This window comes from Eurosta solidaginis, chromosome 5 (assembly GCF_040869045.1).
Source record: "Eurosta solidaginis isolate ZX-2024a chromosome 5, ASM4086904v1, whole genome shotgun sequence".
NCBI classification, from domain to species: domain Eukaryota; kingdom Metazoa; phylum Arthropoda; class Insecta; order Diptera; family Tephritidae; genus Eurosta; species Eurosta solidaginis.
In genome coordinates, this window is record NC_090323.1 from 209,362,300 (window position 1) to 209,383,730 (window position 21,431).

General features: G+C 39.2%; 1 protein-coding gene across 3 annotated transcripts; it reads right to left on the reverse strand.

Moving 5' to 3' along the window:
- Positions 1 to 116: 116 nt before the first annotated feature.
- On the reverse strand, positions 117 to 16,650 carry LOC137252349 (serine protease filzig). Of its 3 annotated transcripts, none has more exons than XM_067787901.1 (5): positions 16,475 to 16,650; positions 5,455 to 7,348; positions 3,766 to 4,350; positions 2,131 to 2,426; positions 117 to 1,116 (listed from the first exon to the last, which is right to left on the reverse strand). In XM_067787901.1, the coding sequence occupies exons 2-5, from the start codon at positions 7,330 to 7,332 to the stop codon at positions 513 to 515; spliced, it is 3,363 nt and encodes a 1,120-aa protein (XP_067644002.1). In that variant the 5' UTR covers positions 7,333 to 7,348; positions 16,475 to 16,650; the 3' UTR covers positions 117 to 512. The 3 variants fall into 3 exon arrangements, with proteins under 3 accessions (XP_067644002.1, XP_067644001.1, XP_067644003.1); XM_067787900.1 differs by having other exon boundaries at positions 3,766 to 4,905; XM_067787902.1 differs by lacking the exon at positions 3,766 to 4,350.
- Between the last annotated feature and the right edge of the window lie 4,781 nt (positions 16,651 to 21,431).

The following is a 21,431-nucleotide window of genomic DNA, read 5'->3' on the forward strand; positions in this document are numbered from 1 at the left end:
GCTTTAAAGCTATGCCCTAGTTACCACCATTAAGCCATTTGCTCCTCTTAACTCTAAAGTTTGGGTAATCATTAACACTATCTCTCGGTCTAAAGAAAGCAAAACTCCCTTTTTTAAATAGTATAAATACATTTTATTAAAAATTTTACAAAATAGTTAAATACAGTTATAATTTAATGGTATTTCAAAGTTTTCCTTTCAGCTTCACTGCATGACGAGCATGAAGGCGATTAATAAATTTAAAATGTAATAAATATTTACAAATAAAAAACTAAAATATAAACAATACAAAGCAGCACTTATGCACTTACACTAACAACACTAACAAAAATAAATAATAACATTAACACATAATCATACTCTTAAGATTACATTGGTATGGTAAATTAACAAAAAATTATGGCTTATCAAAAATGAAAGTGGAACACATCTCGTACTTGCGACTGACAGCTGTTGCGATAGGCTGTTGTGGTCGCATGTGGCATATGCGTCATTAACGCTGAAGCCGATACTCATTTATAGTATTGCGTAATCTGTCGAATCCAGTCCAAATAATGTGATACACGAACATACACGCCGGGCACATTGGCCTGACCGCAACCAATACCCCAGGACACAACACCGACCACATGCCAGATGCCATTACGATCGCATACCAATGGACCACCACCATCACCTTTGCATGCATCTTTGCCCTCTTCACCGCCGGCACAAACAAAGCCAGGATTCACTTTGTAACTATAACCCAAACGAGTTTGACGCAATTGCGATTCACATTGATGGTGTGACAAGATTGGTACATCAACTTCTTTGAGGATATTTTGATATTTGCCATTTTCACCAAAAGCATCTTTACCCCAACCGGTAGTCCAACAGCGTGCGCCAGTAAAATCGGAGAACTTGTCAGGTAAACAAGCGGGACTGATGTGTGGATTTTTGGTAAAATCGACGGGATGATCAAGTTTCAACACAGCCAAATCATTATCCAAAGTACCAGCATAGTATTCGGGGTGAATTTGTACCGAGATAACATCACGTTCAATGTAAGGGAAGAACTCCACATCATGATTGACATCCCATTCGCCAAGACGAGCGCGTAAATCGAAACCGTTTTGGCTGTTTTATTAGATAAAGAGAAAGAGAGCGAAGAACGTTTTTCTAGTAAAAAGAGTTATTTCAAAATAAAAATAAAATAAAAAAATTTTAAGCTCTTCCTTTATATAAATGGACAAAAATCAGCGAAAAATGTCATAAAGAAAAAGCCATAAAGAAAAGCCATATTCTTGCTAAACTTTAATTTTTAAATTTTGACATAGAAATTGCAAAAATATTTATAAGAAGTAAAAATATAAAAGTGGAGCTGTCATGGACTTCTGAATTAAGCTCTAAATTTTTAGCCTCTAGCTCATCGACAAGTAACTTAAAACCCGGTCTCAAATTTCCAAATTATTATCTAATTTTTTCGATCCGTGCGCCACCTAACGGAATTTTTTCTTATTTTGTTCCTTTATCACAGTGTCTTAACCTATTTCTGAGGTTTCATGTTTGTAGCTCAATGAGAAGTTACTTTAAAATCGATCTTAAAACACCAAATTTCCTAATTTTTATCTAAATATTTCGATCCGTGCGCCACTTAACGGAATTTTTTTCTCCTTTTCTTAAATTTTTTCAGCGTCTTATCCTATCTGTGAAGGTTTACAGTCGTAGCTCAATGAGAACTTACATAAATATCAATCCCAAAATGCCCTCCATTTCGTACGATTTTTCTAAATATCTCATCCCATGCGCCCCCTAGTGAATGTTTTTGTATCGTGTCATCAGCTGTCATCGACCTCTGAATTAAGTTTGAAATTTTAAGTCTCTAGCTCATCGAGAAGTTACTTAAAAGCTGGTTTGAAAATTTGCAAATTCTTATCTAATTATTTCGATCCGTGGGCCGCCTAACGGATTTTTTTCCTTTTGTTGCATTGTCACGGTGTTCTAACCTATGTGTAAAGATTCACGTTTGTAGCTCAATGAGAAGTTACTTAAAAATCGATTACAAGATTTGTATGAAAAGCGGACAAACATTTAACCGACCTAATATAAAGGAAGTAAAAATGTTATTTTTAAAAAAGTTGCTGAACTTACGATTTAATGCAATGCGCTGCTGTGATCACATGTAGAGCGTCAATCAGTGTGCCACCGCAAGCGTAAATAGATTCTTTGGGATCCTTTTTCAAAATGGCGACATGCCATGGGTATTCGCCAAATTCACTATCACCATCAATATATGATGGATTTTTGATACGTCCCGTAATACCGGCAGCATTACGTGTACCACAACGCCCAAGTTGTTGCTGTTGGGGTGGACGTAGTGGACGACGACAACAGACCTCATTGATGCGACAAGTCTTCTCGATGGGACGATTGCCGTAGTAGGCGCGCTTTGAGGAAAAGGTAAATTATTAGTAAATGATTAAGATATCAAGCTAAATTAGGGATGCCAAAAACACAATTCTGGGATACTGAAAGCTGATACCGTCCTAGCTACAGGTATCTGGAAAAGATTTTGAAAATGAAAGTTGGTGGATTATAATTTCTTGGTGCCGAAATATGGGTGTTTTCTTACCACACACCCCATGATTTATGCGTAAGGGCCCCAACAGTTCCGACACGACCCCTATTTGAGGGAGTTGTTGCTGACAAGGACACTTAAATCAATAGATTATCTGAGTGATATTTTGTTATGAAAAAGTTTCCCAGAGCTCTAAAAAAGGTCCTCCCAATTGGATTTAAAACCGTGCCTTAAACAGAGTCTTGCTGATATCAAGAAATTCAGAAAGTTGATTTTGTTTTTGTAGCATCATTTAAATCTACCTAGCGGATTTCAGAAAATTTACGAGATCATTTAAAAGCAGGCCTAAGACCAGTGCAGTTTTTAAAGGTCAGAATGACATAAGTGTCAGTTGAGTTGGCATCATGTGGCCTGTGCGGAGTTCGATCTCTTCGTGCTGGGACTATCAATATGCGAGCATTTGTTGGGTATGTTGGGACTTAATATGGATAAGCAAAAGTTTAACCAATTGTAGTATTCAGATCAAGTTAGGCCAGAGTAACTCGCTGCTCCCAGGACAAGTCGCGTTGTCCTCTTAAAATATTTGGGAAAATAGCTCGGGTTACGGCTCGAGTTAATGAAAGAAGTTTTCGTTTCCTTTGTTGACATTTTATTTCAGAGAATTGAATATCGACATCGAAAAACCTCTGCTTATAGAAAACAAAACTCTGCTTACTCATCGAGGTTCAGTTACTTTCGATCCAGAGTTTAGAGTCCCCGATAAGTAAATTTTTGAGATCTCAGAACAATTTGATACTTCAAACATACTAGTTTTCGAGGATGTTTTCTATATTGAAAACCTCAAAGAACTTAGCTCGATATTTCCGAGAAAAGAAGCTGATTTATCAAGTTTTCCAAAAAATCGTTACAGAGACAACAATAATGGTAAACACTCCAAAGTTGTGGTCAAGAATTTCGAGTGGTAAGATGCTTTCAATCTATTTTTTCTTTTTGTTGAACTGTTATTACATATATTTCTTTCCTTGTTCGACATATTGGAAGTCTTAACGCAGAATCATTTCGTTTTCTTTTTGGAATAGTGGATTTAGTTGCGGGCTACTAGAAAATCTTCGATTTTGGCATCCCTAATAAAAATTATTTTTTGTTCCATGTCTTCTCTTCTCCCGTCTTTTATACTCAATACATGCCTAACAACCCGCTTTATTTACCTGCTCGGCATTTACCGTACTTGTCAAAACACTCTCTCTACGTTCCGCTGCTTCCTCATGTTCCACCACATCGCGTCGACGTCGATCACGTGGAAATGTCACATAGTCACTACCTTCTGCGGCACCTGGTGCCTGTGCTGGTATCGGACGTAAACCGTTTTCATGACGCAAACCTTTACCTCGACGATTGGATAGTGGGTTTATTAAAGCTTCATGTTTTGGACCATGTTCCGTGGGTCCTTTAAATGCAACAGTTAAGTTGGAACTACGCTCTGCGTAAGCATTATAATGTTGTCCGGCGAAAATTTCACCTGCATGTCCATTTGAACCATAACCAGTGGGTTGGGTTAAAGCACCGCCATAAATATGCCCACCGTTGCCAGTAGTGCCGAAACCATTTGAACCGAAACCACTTGTTATCGATGGCGCACCATAATGAGCGGGGATAGTTGAGCTCGTTTGAGTATAATGAGGGTATGATATATGTTCTACTCCAAAAGTGGCAGGAGCTGTGCCTGGGTAATAATTAGCAGCCGAAGTTGTACCAAACGAAGTTTGTGCAAATCCGTGATTTTCATGATGGTGCTGATGATGAAGAAGTCCGGTATCAATTATTGTATTAGCTGGCGCAGTAACAGTGCTATGATGCTCATATATAGGTTTACTTTCCACCACATCAATAATGGAGGGTCCTGTCGGCGTGCTATGGTAGTGAGAAATGGGACCCGGTGCAGTATGCGAGTGATGATCATACTCAAAACCGCTATAATGATCATGATGATGATAATGTGTATTGTGTATGTATTCGGGTTTCGATTTGAAGAGATCGCCAACTTTTTGTAGTACATTAGCATTTGGTGTGACATGTAGGTTAACTAACGGCTTTACTACTTTATCACCGAATTCGGTCTTGCTAACTTGTACCGAGACCAAAGGGTTTACATTCAAAAGACCCAAATTCAAACCATTTGGGCCAATGGAACCGAAATGTGGATTTTGTGCTGGATGAAAGTCTCCAATAGCATTTGCAGGATAACCAGCGCCACCATTTGGATATGGCAGCCCAAATGATATGCCATATGTTGGCAATATTTTACGTCTTATCAGCTCGAGGGCTGCGAGATCAGGTATGCCAGTGCGCTTTATATTGTTTTGTGTAGAGGGAGAGGGACAAGCGAAAAATAGGAAATGATTATAAGTACGATAAGAAGGTTAGAAGATATTGACGTATGCGGTTAAAGAAATTTGGGGAGGCATGCTAGTAGGCGTGCAACTTGGACCCGTAACAGACGATGAATGTATGGACTCTGGTGCAGTTAGAAATGGAAGTTTTTAGTTAGATTAGTTACATGGAAAGCGCGGCCACATCCACAAGAGCTAAGAAATTCCAAAGAAGAGTTTTAGAATAAATTTTGGACTGAACAAGGTTTCATTCGGTTTGTTTGTTCCACGGTATTTTGTGCTGCTGGGAGTGAGTTTAAACGACGTGTAACGCGTACTGCGGTTTCACGAGTGTGCATTCGGAACGTAGTAGAGTGAGACCTGTGCTGCCAATTAGTTTCGTACATATTAAAGTTAATAAATTTTGCGGGTAATTAGGCATGAAATTAATTGTGTTACGGTTAAAAAGAACAAAAAACAAGACAACATACCAAATAAATAGTTTTCGCATTTCAAAATATGACTTACCCCTTCGGCATCTAATGGCAAATCTGCGTCACCCTCATCCCCTTGTTTATCCTCAGCTTTGACGTCACGTTTGCTGCGTTTACTTTCCTCTTTCTTCTTGTCTTCATCTTTTTTCGTGCCGTCTTTGCTCTCGGCATGTGTTTTTGCTTCCATTACACTGACTGTAGCATTCGCTGCTGCCTCATCGCTAAGCGCTTCAATGTCCTTACCCAAATTACGTGGATCAATTGCTAAGATCAGATCTTCTTTACGGCCGATACGATCAGCAGCAGGACATTGATTGAATGGCACACATTGACAATCGACGATCTGTTGACGTGAGGTGTCATACCCCCCTGGATATTGGCCACCTACAAAATTATTACCCAGCCCATTGTAGCCAGGCGACGTAAGACCGCCAAAGTTTTGTAGCTCTTTTTTGTAATAATCTGGATTTTGACTATGATAACTGCCGCTGTTCGTTCCAAAGTTGTTGGACTGTGCGAAATTGTTAGACTGACCAAAGTTCGTAGATTGTACAAATCCACTCTGTGCAAAACCATTAAGACCGCCAGCGCTATTCAATGCATTTGGATCATATATACCGGCCGCAGTAGGATTACCAAAATTACCCAAACCGCCTGTAGGTTTATATAAGCCACCGCTGCCGGGTTTATCGTATGTACCAAAAGTGTTAGCAGCTGTTTGAGTAAGTAGGCCACCTTGTGATGCGCCATTATAACCAGCTGTGAAGGCATTCGATTCAGTGAAGCCACCTTGTATCTGTGGTGTGAATGCGGTCGATGATTGCGCCAGCGCTGAAAAATCAGTATTAATTGATTGTCCCGCGCCAACTGGTATGGGTACAGAGGGAACTTTAGCGCCAGTAACACCGTCAGCGCCCTCAACATGGTGGAAATGATGGTGCACATGTTGCTGTAAGCCGCTGGCTGCCGATTGTACAGCATTTAAGTTACCAACAACAACTTTGTTTGGGGAGGAGCCCGTAGCGGCAGCTGATTGTTGTGCATAGAAGTTGGATTGAGCAGAGCCAGAAGAAATAATTTTTTCACCACCTGGATTTTCAAAAGCGTATGGAGGTGGTAGATCTGCATTACCGCCAAAGACGGGACCAGGTGGTTTGCTGCCATAGATGACGGCACCGGGTGGTGGTTTACTAAAGGCAGCCGATCCTGTCGTACCACCAATAGCGGATGGTGGTGGGTTCTCCAAATAAGGGCCAGTGAACATCGGTCCGGGACCCGATGGACGATAACCTGGTTTGTAAGAGCTTTCATAACCCACCTTGCGTGGCGGTCCAAATGAGTTCAATGATGATGGTGGTGGTGGAGGTGGGCGGTTATGATAATGTCCGGGTGGTGGCATAGGTTTGGGTGGTCCATATGGACCGCCACCAAATGAGGGTGGTGGTGGACCTTGCGCATAAATTGTTGAATAGTAAGGACGTTTCTCTTCAATATCACAGCTCATAAGACCAATTTCGCAGAGTTTATCACGTATCAGATTGCGCGCTTGCTTATCGTCACCCTGTTGTAGCGCATTATCAATATTGCCATCGGCGTACACTTGATCGTATTCGCCTAGGTTGCGTCCTTCTCGGCGTGAATTGATTATTTGATCGATGATTGAGTTAATGTCGATGCCGGTGTCATTACTGTAGATTGCTTCATGTACAGCATAATTACGTCCTTGCACTTTTGTGGCTTGCGCAGTAGCTGAGTTCATTTTATCAGCCCCGTTGGAAGGTGTGTTGAGCATTGAAGAATCCTTTGAGGGTTCCCAGCCACCACTCCAAGATGATTGCTCTTGCGCTCGTGTGTATGTGCAGCCAGCCAAAAGTACGGCGGCCATAACAGTCAAATGATGTGTTAATCTCATTGTACAGGCGTCGGAGCTGTGAAAAGATAAATAGGAAAACAGAGTTTAGGGATTAATGATTGTGTTGGACAGCTATGAAGTAATAATTTAAATGTTTCACAAGTTCAAAGTTTTTTTCTATTAATATATTTTTTACATTTTCCGCATCAAGTTAATTAACCTAAATATTAATAATGACTTTGAACAGTCGTTTTGGTCATTGTGCTACTTTTGCCCCGTTTGTGCAAAGATCAAAAGTAAATATTGTATAAATATTTCGTCAAATGCAAGTTAACCGGTTTTTGGGGCTCTGTTGTTTTCCGTTGCCAAAGTAATATGGAAGAAGGCATAAAGTTGAGCACGTATTGAGCGCGAAGCTTGTAATGAGTCACGCTTGAAGAAGCCGTTGGCAGCACGAGCCGGAGCAAAGCGCGAAAGACTTTTACTTTCGTTTTAAGGTCGTTAGCTTGTGGTGGATGAAAAAAGTAAAGAAATAAAACCAAATAATAAATAAACAATAACTGGCAGCTTGCGGTCTGATATGGTGTTGCAGAGTATAGTTGTATTAGCAGTGTTAAGCGCTGCACAGTGGGACACGTGCAACAGATATTTTATTAAAATTTACAAAAGTTTACAACCTCAATATTCCATCAAGAGAAACGTGAAGTTGGTGCGTAGTGTTTCGACATTCCTGCCCCTTTCTAAGTTCTAAGAAAAAATATATAGTTATTTCTTTAAAACCAGTCGTCGTAGGGCAAATCTTTTGTATAGTTTTCTCTACTTTGGCAAAGCTCTGGTGTTTTATTGCACTCAAAAACTGCTTGATTTCAATTTTATAAATTTTCTTGGATTGGAATATTTTTTATAATCGAATATTTATCGCTAGAAGGCTTGAAATGATAAAAATGTGTGCTATATATAAAGATAAAAAGCTTTGAAGATTATTTCTTATGGAAAAATGGCACCCGAACATTTACTTTCTAGTTCAATGAAGCCATGTTTACGCTTGCACTAATCTCCAAAAAATTCACATTGGTTAAGCTACGCGTTCATATATGTGCCATCCCTAGGAACTAGATTACTAACCAGCAAATGTTCATGATTCTCTTCTATTTCATGCTTGTACAGATGACACCCTTGAGATTTTTTTCGGTTTAAGAAAAAAGGCATGTCCTGAATTTGTTCATAATTACCGATTAGGAGTTAAATACGAAAATGAAAATAATCGTTGTATATAAACTGAAAACAATGAAAAATTTACCCTCAAAATCTTGATGTGATTGCAAAAACTCGTAAGTTCGAAAATTGGCGCGAAATCATCAATTTGTATACTGTGTGCTGCTCGAAGCTTAATGCTTTGCCTTCATTTAGAGTTTTAGCCTTTGAAACGATTTAACATTAAACCTTGCAAGTTTACTATACAAAATGAAATCTTGAAACGCGGCAGATTTAAGTTAAGTCTCCATGAAATATTTAACATTACTGTCCATTCGCATAACATGAACCAGCAAGCGGAGTCTTTGGGTTTTTATTTGCTGCACTATCTTCATGTGTACGTAAAGCTCATACAACGCACCATTACCTCTCCGTCGATAACCGTCGTTGGCATCATCGACTTCCATCTCCCCTCGACATCGTCCATGATTCCGAGCTATAGACCGTAATTTTTGTTCGGCGAGAGGGGACTTTACTTCTCAATTGCCTACTCTGTCCAAAGTAGCACCTGTTGATGAAAGTAACTCTCTGTTTGATTTCTAAGTTGACAATGTTTTTGGTGTTAATGAGAAACAGAGGCTCGTCTGCTAAGGAAACTGGATTCGCTACGAGTAGTTGAGGTTGACAATAGGGTTTGAGAAGAACCTTTTGAAACATGCGGGTAGAAAATCATTACCCGGCGTCTTGCCTTTAGCTAGTCGGGCGCAGGAACGTGTTTTCCGTCATCGGCCACTGCTTTGTCGGATTCGTCTTCTCCATCGCTAGATTGAAATGAGCGGAAGTGTTCCCTTCACAACTTGAAGCACATTCTGTTCGTCAGAATTTTCCCCGGTCTTGAAACTATACGTCACCTGCCCGATTTTTTGCTAGCAGTTTGGGGCATTATTTCTATCTATCAGCATCTGACGCTACTCGAACTCACGCCATTATGTCTCACGTTTTTATCCTTAAAAATTTTGTTTCTTCCTTCGCCTCACGACAACGCTACCATATACCTCTCACGCGGTCGTCTGCAGCATGGCTCTATAGGCAGCGCCCTTTTTTCCGAGGCAGCACGACATTCCTCATCGTACCATTAATTTTTGCGGGCGCGCTGTAAACCTATGGCGGTATGTCATGACAGAGAAATTTTGGAAGCATATGCTCGACTACAACGTCATGTGGAAGATTGCTCTCAGTGAGGAGGTGTGAGACCCAAGTTGTCTGTTTCAAAAGCAGTTTTTCGACTACGAACTTTCTTTGCTGCAGAGCCTCACGTGGTCCTACTTTATAATTTTTGCAACATGAAAGAATGAATCGTCAAATAAACGCCAAGTGGAGACAATGTAGGTTAAAATAAAAGATTTAATAAATCTCAAAAGTTAAAGATAAATATGTAGACCTAGTATCTATAAGTTCAAGTTTATGATATTTTTTAACTCATACAAATTTTATTTCCGTTGTTTGCCAACAACCCCACTGTTCACTGTCTCTCTTTTTATTAATGCATGTTTTGCATAAGTATGTGTGTACTTTTTGCGTATATATTGCTTTTTTTGGCCTTGACTTGGAGGAAATGCTTTAAATTTAAAATCTCCGAATGATGTAAGCTCTTACTTAGGCTTGGCTGTTTTTTTGCACAAACTTTTTTTTGGACAAAATTTTGCAATATTTTAGCAAATACACGCAAATCATAATGGCTACGTGGGATTTGTTGTTCAACTCCTTTGAATATTTCGTAGCAACGTAAACGTAATTTTTTCCTGCATCGATACATATACATACATAAGTATGTGTGTTTATATGTAAGTACATATATATGTATATCAAAACAAGTAAGGAAGGCTAAGTTCGGGTGTAACCGAAAATTACATACTCAGCTGAGAGCTTTGGAGACAAAATAAGGGAAAATCACCATGTAGGAAAATGAACCGAGGGAAACCTTGGAATGTGTTTGTATGACATGGGTATCAAATGGAAGGTATTAAAGAGTATTTTAAAAGGGAGTGGGCCTTAGTTCTATAGGTCGACACCTTTTCGAGATATCGCCATAAAGGTGGACCAGGGGTGACTCTAGAATGTGCTTGTACGATATGGGAATCAAATGATAGGCGTTGATGAGTATTTTAAAAGGTAGTGGGCCTTAGTTCTATAGGTCGACGCTTTTTCGAGATATCGCCATAAAGGTGGACCAGGGGTGACTCTAGAATGTGTTTGTACGATATGGGTATCAAATTAAAGGTATTAATGAGGGTTTAAAAGGGAGTGGCCCTTAGTTTTATATGTGAAGGCGTTTTCGAGATATCGAACAAAATGTGGACCAGGGTGACCCAGAACATCATCTGTCGGGTACCGCTAATTTATTTATATATGTAATACCACGAACAGTATTCCTTCCAAGATTCCAAGGGCTTTTGATTTCGCCCTGCAGAACTTTTTCATTTTCTTCTACTTAATATGCTAGGTGCACACCCATTTTACAAAATTTTTTCTAAAGTTATATTTTGCGTCCATAAACCAATTCAATTACAATGTTTCATCCTTTTTTCCCTATTTGGTATAGAATTATGGCATTTTTTTTTAATTTTTTGCAATTTTCGATATCGAAAAAGTGGGCGTGGTCATAGTCGGATTTCGGCCATTTTTATACCAAGATGAGGTGAGTTAAGATAATTACGCGAACTAAGTTTAGTAAAGATATATCGATTTTTGCTCAAGTTATCGTGTTAAGGGCCGAGCGGAAGGACAGACGGTCGACTGTGTATAAAAACTGGCCGTGGCTTCAACCGATTTCGCCCATTTTCACAGAAAACAGTTATCGTCATAGAATCTATGCCCCTATCAAGGACTGGGTAATTTTTGTTCGACTTATGGCATTAAAAGTATTCCAGAGAAATTAAATGAAAAAGGGCGGAGCCAAGTCCATTTTGAAATTTTCTTTTATTTTTGTATTTTGTTGCACCATATCATTACTGGAGTTGAATGTTGACATATTTTACTTATATACTGTAAAGATATTAAATTTTTTGTTATATTTTGACTTAAACAAATTTTTTTTTTTAAATCGTCATCCGATTTGGCTAATTTTTATTTAGCACACATATAGTAATAGGAGCAACGTTCCCGCCAAATTTCATCATGATATCTTCAACGACTGCCAAATTACGGCTTGCAAAACTTTCAAATTACATTCTTTCAAAAGTGGGCGGTGCCACGCCCATTGTCCAAAATTTTACTAATTTTCTATTCCACGTCATAACGTCAATCCACCTACCAAGTTTCATCGCTTTATCCGTCTGTGGTAATGATTTATCGCACTTTTTGGGTTTTTCGAAATTTTCGATATCGAAAAAGTCGGCGTGGTTATAGTTCAATTTCGTTAATTTTAAATAGCGATCTGAGATGAGTGCCCAGGAAGCTACATACCAAATTTCAGCAAGATACCTCAAATTTTACTCAAGCTATCGTGTTTACGGACGGACGGACATGGCTAAATAAATTTCTTTTTTCGCCCAGATGATATCTATCTCGATAGTTTATGCCGTTACGGATTACCGTTATGCGAACAAAGTTAATATACTCTGTGAGCTGTGCTCAGCTGAGTATAATAAAAGGTAGTAAGCTTGTCTCATAAGATTTAGGAAATGACATGAGGCAGAAGTGAAGTCATTACATTTATTGTTGTTGTTACGTTTAAATAAGATCTCCCACTATGTCTTACTTGAATGCGTTGGAGATCTGGGTATGTTTTTTTATTTGATCGTTTTATTTTCTGTTACATTTTTTTGGAGTTATTATGCAATTGGCAACGTGAGCGTAGTACCTACATATGTACATATGTATATGTGTGTGTGTTTCAATGAGATAGGTAAGCAGTTGGGAAGGTGGATTCGTCAAATATATATAACTCTTTATATTTATACTTTTTTTGCTTTAACACTTGTATGTGCCTATGTGGCTGTGTGTGTTGAAGATTTAATTATGTTTTCTGAAGCGCAAAATTTTATGGATATTTGCTATCTGCATTTAAGACTGTATATGATTTTGATAGTTCATTGTTGTTATGTATATTTTTAACTTTTACCTTTGTTCCCTTTTTTAATTATGCAACTGTATCAGATTCAGTTAGGTATGCTTCAAATGTAACGGTTATTTGGTGAATGAAACTTTGGCGGAAGAGGCATAGTAATGAGCGTCGAATCCGGTGAGTGGCCTATTGTGGCCCAAAGTATTCATTATGTACCTACTAATAGGAAAGTATTTGGATGTTCATGCATAGTTGCATTTTTTTGTTAAATAGAAGTTGCGAAATTTTCATAAAATTTTAATTTTTGTTGTTATATCGGCCTACTGATTTTAAGATCGCGGGTTCGAATCGCTGTGGTGGCTGAATGGTTATAGCAGCGGCGCCTAAACGTTGCCGATGAAGGAATTTAGCAGTTCCCGAAATGGATCTATACAACGAGCTTTGGCAGTTGTCTAAAATTTTTTCTTTCTTCTATTCTAATTTAAAAATTTTTTCAATTAAGAAAAAATTTATCATAACAATAATAATAATAAAAAATTATTGTTAGGCCTTGAGCTCGATTCGAACCCGCGATCATAAAATTTTAATTATTTGAAATGTAAATTAAGTTTGTTTTTCTACTACATTCACCGGATTCATAGTAGTGATGTGCGTTTGTGAGTATTTGAAGAACCGATTTTTGCAATTGGCTTAAAGGGCTTAGTATGTACCGGTGTTAAGCGGGTTAAGGGACTCAAAATATACGCGCGATTGGGCATGCGCTAAGACTAAAGTCCAAATCCAGTAGCCGCGTTATGCGCTGGGATTAGATCCCCGCAGGTAACAAGTCCATTCCCTACCGATGTTTGGCTAGTTGATTTCTCGTGAAGATAAAAAGTGACATCGCAGCATAGATTTCGCGACTCAAAGGGCTATGTAGCGTATACCTTTCAAGGGGTTTCCTGCGCAATTTATAGATTCTCTTAAACAGTTGTCAAACTCATCTACCTGTGGCGAATACTATTTATTTAGCAGGCGAAGCACTGGCGACGGGAGTAGGGGGTTCATCCAGAAGTTTCAGAGTGGTCATATAAAGCACGCAAAAACAACTAGTACGGTGGAAATGCTTCGCTGGCCCGGAAAAAATGATGCTGCTTATAAGATCACGCTGAGTATGAGGATGTGTCTAAGCATTATCGTGACGGAGAGAAGATAGACGTTCAGATGAAGGGAGGTTTCAATACCGGAATTATAATGGTCCCTGATGATGCAATATACCATCCACTAAGCGCGCCTATGACGAAGTAAAAATTACAATAAATAAAATAAAATATATATGAAGCGTGAAACACCTCTGAAGAAATATAGGCCGAGCTTTTTTTCCAATTTGTGACGTGCTGCTTTAAATTTTTCCTAAAAATTGGCGGGAAAGAACATATATATTCTACGTCGACTCCGGACGGTATTGGCAAGGCAGATGAGCTTTCACTGAGAAGTTTTTTATGGCAGAAATACACTCGGAGTATTTGTCAAATACTGTCGAGGGGCGACCCGCTTAGAAAAACTTGTTTTCTAATTTAAAAAACTTGTCTCTAAATGTTTAATGTGGCTTTGCCCGGAACTTGAACTCAGGATCTTAGGTGTTGTATGCGGAGCACGCAACCACCACACCACGGTCATGATCAAGAGTATGACAGTACCCCCTATAAAAATAACAAGGCCCCGGGAAACTACGCACTACCCGCCAAGCATATCGGACGAGCACATCTTTACAGACTCGAACGTAAATATACTCTATGCAATCCTTAAGAAAGGCGATACTGTAAATCGTGCAGTGAGCTTACTTAATATCAAGCAACGTTATACAGGGCTACCTGGTGTCGTGATCAGGTGGTCTGAAACATGAGAATGACCTCGAAGTTCGTTTTATTTATGCAAGACTCTTGAATTTAGGGTAGCGCAGGTCTGACAGGAGTCAATGCCTTGTGATTATTCTTGACCGCATTACTTCTTGTTAAATGTGGAGGAGAGAGCTAGGAATGACTTTGATTGCCTATTATTGCTGCCAGGGGGCAATTGTAAAGCGCTAAGGGCTCTCTAGTAATGAAACCGATTCTCTTCTATGTCGTTCTAGTCTGGTGGGGATCACTTAATACTTCTTCGATGTTTGGAATAAGCGGGCCCTTCTTACAACACCTACACAGACACTGAATGCATTGACGAATCTGTACCCTCTTGTCATTGTGGATAAAAGCGCCTCGGCCCGGACTGCATTACAGCTTCGTGACGCGGGATATAAGCCAGTGAATTAAGGGAACTCCAGCATTCTAATCGACTTCGACTTTATCTGAGTCTCCTGAAATTGTTAACGAATGAATCCAGGCTGGACGGGCGAATTGGGGGTTGAGTATTCTGCAATGTGCTCGGTGCTAGTAGGATATTCGAACTGCACGATCACTACAGCATCTTCCAGTGGATGTCGGTGCTATAAAGATCGTGGTATATGGGATGGTAGCCGCTGCTGTAATGATCAGGCGGTTATCAAAATGCTAAGCTCTACCGTCGGAAGGTCGAGGATTGTGAGGGATAGCTTGTACTCGCTTACATTGTCATCTTATTACTTTTTGATAAGTCTTATCTGGGTTTCAGGGCATTCCGTTAATCACTTGTTTTTTGGTTCTGGGCTGACACGACATCTTGTCGTGTGTTGAGGTCTGTCTAAGTACTCGGCTTAGGGTTCGCAAAATGTTATCTATCCATGGTTATTGGAATGTTTAACAGGGCAGCCCCAGCAGTCTTCGCTGTTTGGAGTATGATGGGATAGAATTATCCAGTTACTTTATGCTCAGCTGTCCAGCCTTTGCAAGGACAAGGTGTAAATATCTCGGTTGCGACGTATTCGACTCTCTAGAGGTAATTTCAAAGATCGACATGTGCCTTACTCGTAGGTTTATCGTTCACATGCATTCCACCGTCAGAATATGTGGTACACAACGGACCGAAATAAAGGTGTTCAAGTATTTCTTACTAGAGAGTTGCCACCTAATCTAACCTGCTTCTTATCGAAACAACATTTTCTAATTTTTGTGTTGCTTTGTACCGTACATGAGCCCCGGACTTTCGGTTAAGTAAATAGTCCTTAAATGTTTAATATAAATCATTTACTATTTCAATAACTTTTTTTTGCATTATTTTGACACAATAATTAGTCAATATAATTAGCTTATACAAATGCAAGGCAACATTAACAAATTGTCTTTATAAGTTCACATATCTGCCCTTTTAAGTCTATTTATGTCAAATTGTGACAGCTATTTGTATTTGCCCGTTAATTTCATAATTTCATTTTGGCTCGAAAGCCATAGTAAACAAAAACGTTGAACACAATTTTTGCAATTCATTAACAATTGTTCATTAAACCTAAATGATGTTTTGGTCATTTGATAGTTAACTTTTTTTTTTCATTTATTTATCTCTTTCATGTTTAACTTATTTAGTATGTTGCATTGCATAATTTATGCGCATTTTAAAATTTGTAGTTAAAACACGTTTCGAGTTAGCGCCGCATACGATATGATGTGTGATAGTGTAAACACGTCTTAAGGTTCGAATTCAATGGCAACTCGTTCATACAAATCGCATGCAACTTCACTTGCACTTCAGTTTTTATGCAATAATTTGCAATTTAAATTGTTTATTATAATTCATAACTTTACTGATTTTTATTTATTTTTTAACCAGAGCTTTTAAGTAAAATTAGCGTGCAAAATATTTCCGCTTTTGCATTCATTTTCAAATTTAACGTATTTATGATGCAAGCGCTAATTGATGCGGCGTTTTACCACTTAGCACGGAGTTTTTACTATCTTTTGGCTTCACTTTCGAAATAATTATTTTTTTTAAATTTTTTCAGCAATTTCTTTTTTTTAGAGTTTTTGTGAAGTTCACATTAAAAAAACTCACCTTTTTGCTACTTTCGCCTGAATTTGTTAGGAGGTTAAAAAAAATAACTTAGCACACTTTCAATTTGCACACAATTTTTCACTTTTTTTATCCTCTATATAGCAAAAACTACAAAATAATTGTTAATCCTTTACTCCTTCTTTCTGTTGATTGCGCTGTGCGCCTTGCTGCTGCTGATTGTTTGACTGATCTCGTTTTGGACCTAACACAACATTTTATACCAACACTGTCCGGTTGTGCCGGCAAGTTTAATGAGCACAACTATAAAGTACGAAGAGACAAAATAAAGTAGAAAAATAAAAAAAACTTAAACAAAAATATGAGCAAAAGCAAAGTAAATAACAATGACAAAGTCTCACAATGCATTTGCGCAGACGCAAACGCTGCTTACAAAACCATAGAGCTTGCTTTAACGATTGCTTTGGCTCTGCAACACGAAGCAAAAGAGCCATAGTACTAGCTTCGAAGAGAGTGACATCGAGTTCCTCACCGCTGCATTTGATAGGTTTTATTTTATTTTTTATACCCAGCTGTATAGACTTCCATATATGAGCTTATCAGGACCCAGAATAGACCAAGCCTTCCTTTTCTATATCCGAGATTTAGAAAAATGTAAAAAATGAGATAATTCAAAAACAAATACCGCTAAGCTAATTAAATTTGATAGGTGGATTGGTTTTATGACGCAAAACATAAATTCAAAAAAAAAATGTTTGAATATGGGCGTGGCACCACCCACATTTAGAACATGAAAATTTGAAAGTAAATCAAAAGCCCTTAAAAATATTACATTGAAATTTGGCACAGACACTATACTTGCTAAATTATATAGACTGTGTGAAGTTAATCAAAATCGGCTAAAGACCACGCCCACTTTTCCTAAAGGTCTAACCTTAAACAAGTTTGCAATAACTCGGTGATATTTAATTACATTTGACTGATATTCTACCTCAGTAGTGGTATGGTTGAGTTAAGAACAAAGGTTAGATTAGGTTAGGTTGAACTGGTCGGCCCATGAGGATCTCACATAGACTAAATAAGTCCGTAGTGTTACCAGAAGTTTGTTTTAACGACCAAACTGAAAAACTCTATCAAAAACCAGGACCTATGTTATAAAATAACTCCGTCCTCTTGGCAAATACTAAAAGCTTCCTAGGACTTAAGCCACTTGCTGCTTCTAGATCTGACAGCTGTATCACTCCTAATAGCTGGAGTCTTAGCCTGGTAAGTGCAGGGCACGAGCGCAGAACGTGCTTGATCGTTTCCTCATCCAGCCCGCACTTCCTACATCTGCTATCACGGACCAAGTCTAATTTAAAGCATGTGACGCCAGAAGGCAGTGTCCAGTCACAATACCCGTAATGAGTCTACAGTCCTCTCTTTTTAATGATAGAGGCAACTTTTTTAGTCTAAGGTTGTAAGACCTATACATAATCTTCGACACTTTACAGCCCCGCGCTTGAACCCACGCCTTTCCTGCTTGGTCGATCATGTGCACCTCTCGCTTTCGCTTAATTTCGCCCAGTCTAATTGGGACGTCTACGGAGCAAGCTTCAAGGGATGCGCCCTTTTTAGCTAGTTCATCCGCCTTTTCATTCCCATCTATTCCCATATGCTCTGGGACCCAATATACATGTATGATTATCCCTGTGCCGTCTCCAGGGACTGCTTACACTCCAACACGCATTTAGATGCTGTGGTATGCGAGATTATTACCTTAATTGCTGCTTGACTGTCAATATGAAAGTTAACACGATTGCAGCTTGGGCTATTTTCTTTCAGGGTTTCTACTGCTTTGGTTACGGCTACTATTTCCGCTTGGAAAATGCTACAGTAATCCGGCATCCTATAGGATCTGTTTATCAGCACAGTATACCGCAGACCCTACTCTTTCCACTACTTTGGCACCATCTGTGTACACATGTATCGCCTCGTCCGCCATCTGAGCACCATTGCGCCAACCGTCCACCTCTATTGCGGCCTTAAGATCGCCCTCGCAGCGCAGATAGGGAATCAGGTAGTCTGCTCGTCTTGTGACTGATGACGCTATACTACTATAGCCGTATGGTCGGCGCTCAAGCTGCCACGACGCACCGAGCCTGGTTGCAGTTGTTAACGCTATGTTCTTTGCTACCAGGCCTACAGGTGGAATGTGCAGAATGGCATACAGTGCAGCCGTCGGGGTTGTTTTCAGGGCTCCCGTAATGCTAAGCATCGATAGTATGCATACCCCCTCTAATTTTTTGAGGTATGTTGTTTTTTGTGTGGCTTTCCGCCATACAAGAACTCCATAGTATAGAATAGGACTTACAATCGCTGTAAAAATCCAATGAGAAAGAGAAGGCGATAAGCGCCACGTACACCCCAACATTCTTTTACATGCATAAAGTGCCGTTGAAGCCTTCTTCACCCTCTCCTCCACGTTGAGCTTCCATGATAGCTTACTGTATAGGATGATTCTTAGATATTTTGTGCAAGGTTTCTCCTGTAGGGTCACCCCTCCTAACTTAGGCCTGATTCAATTTGGGACCTTGTACCTCTTTGTTAACAAGACCACATCCGTCTTATCCGCGTTGACTTTCAACCCGACATTTGATGCCCAGGTATGAATATCCCGAAGCGCCCGATCCACCAAAGAGCTAATCGTTGGAAGGCACTTTCCACTTATGACAATTGCAACGTCATCCACGTAAGCCGTAAGTTTTACGAGTCCCTCATCGAATCGCCTGAGCAGTTGTTGACCAGCGTCCACAGCAGAGGTGATAGCACCCCTCCCTGCGGCAAGGCTGGATGTACTTTAATGTAATTAAGACCATCCATAATCGCCCATTTAGGAACATTATTGAAAGCCCCGGCAATGTCTTAGAAGACTCCTAGAGCATATTCCTTATATTCCTGGCTTTCTCTATGCTTATTACCACCCTATGCAATGCGGTGTCTACCGACTTGCCTTTGGTGTACGCATATTGTGTTGTGGAGATCAGCTTTTCATCCACGTTGGACTTTATGTACACATCTATCAGCCTCTCAAAGGTTTTGAGCAGAAATGATGTTAAGCTAATGGGTCTATAGTCTTTGTGATACATGTGACCGGTCTTCCCCGCCTTTGGTAGGAAAGCTACATGAGCAGTTCTCCAAGAGTGCGGTACATGATTCAGTCTTATGCACCCATCGAATATTATTTTAAGCATTCCACGACCGGCCTACTTGAAACTTGTAGCATGACCGGCAATATACCATCTGGGCCCGGCGATTTAAACTTAGAAAACGTCTTCACTGCCCATTCGATCTTGGTATCGGTCACCAAGCCCGGCACTACCCGTTCCGTGATTGAAGTGTGAGTGCTGTCTGCTGGCTCTTCTAAACCGTCTCCCGATGGGAAATGTGTGTCAAAAAGAACCTCAAGGGATTCCTCACTATTACCTGACCAATCCCCGTTCTCTTTCTTTATTAGTCCCTGGACTATGTTTCCCCTTGCTAGGACTTTTTTCAACCGTGCTGTTTCGCTGGAGCACTCTATGTTCGTACAGAAACTTTTCCATGAGTTTATATTCGCCCTGGAAATTTCACGCTTGTTCTTTTGTGCGAGAAACAGCTGTTAACAGCTGTTTTTTTTAATTCATAAGCCACCTTTTCATAGACCGGGTAACATATATGTATGTACCATTGCGCAGCCTTATAACAATATTAACCACACAAAACAAACAACAACATCGTTTCAAGTGCACAGCTGGGTATGTAATGTTCGGTTACACCCGAACTTAGACTTTCTTACTTTTTTTTTTTTGAGGAAACTCTCTTCCACAAATTTTTTGATTAGGTTATTTGTACGCATAGTTTCTGCGAATAGTTAAAGGTCGTTCGTAAGCTGGATTTCGGGTTTTTTGCAAATTTTAATGCTACCTCAATATTTATTTAACTTCTTAAGAACAAATAAAATGTAAAACGGAAATTTATGGATAGTTTACGCAATCGATAAATCAAAGCCTACAAAGTTTCCCAAGAATACAATGCTTTCAATTTTCTTGCTTTTCTAGGTAAATGTAGTTTCCCTTTTGGTTCTTTTCGATCAAACAACACAGTTACATTTCAATAAAAAGTGCAAAACCGTCTATAAAATGAAATCGAAACCGTAACCATTTAAAATATTTTCATTTTTCAAAACCTAAACCGTAACCATTATTTGAATCAAAAAAGATTCTCACTAAGACTTTGCTTATCAGCTTTTCCATATTGCTTATATTGTTTAGAGCGCTACCTCAGACTAATACCTCAAAGCAGGGTAGCAGCGTGACCACCATTTCATAGATCTGAAGGAAGTACTTCGAAAGTTAAGTACCTTGGGAGATCCACTGACTTAGAAAGTTCTATATGGCCACATCAATTCGTTTCCTAGATAATGAGTAATGATGGTGAGTATAGATGGGGATATAACAATGAGCTGCATGAGCTTTACGCAGGTATGAAGATAGTGCAGAGAATAAAAACTCAAACGCTTCGTAAAATCCTTAATCAACGAACAAAATTAACGCTCTATAAGTCGCGCATCTTATCTGTTCTGATGTATGGTTCGAAATCATGGAGGGTATCGAGAGAAAATGATGTGACCTTTGTTCGAGAGAACAGCTCTGGAGAAGATTTATAGTTGAACGTTGAACTGGATGAGCTTTATATAGAAGCTTAAGGGAATAACCTTTTTGTTTATTGAAATAATTAGTTTTTCCTTTTTACACTGGGCAACTTGCTTCATAAACCAAAACCCGTAAGAAGCCCAAAAAAATATTACGCTTTCTACAAAAACATTGTTAAAATGGAAGGCAACCTGGAAAATAAACGAAATAAAATTGAGGATGGAAGTTTATAAGCCTCTTATTGAACAAAATTTGTTAAACCATTTCATTAAATCTCTGTGTGAAATTGCTATTTCGCAAATATGAAGATGGTGCAACCAAAAAAC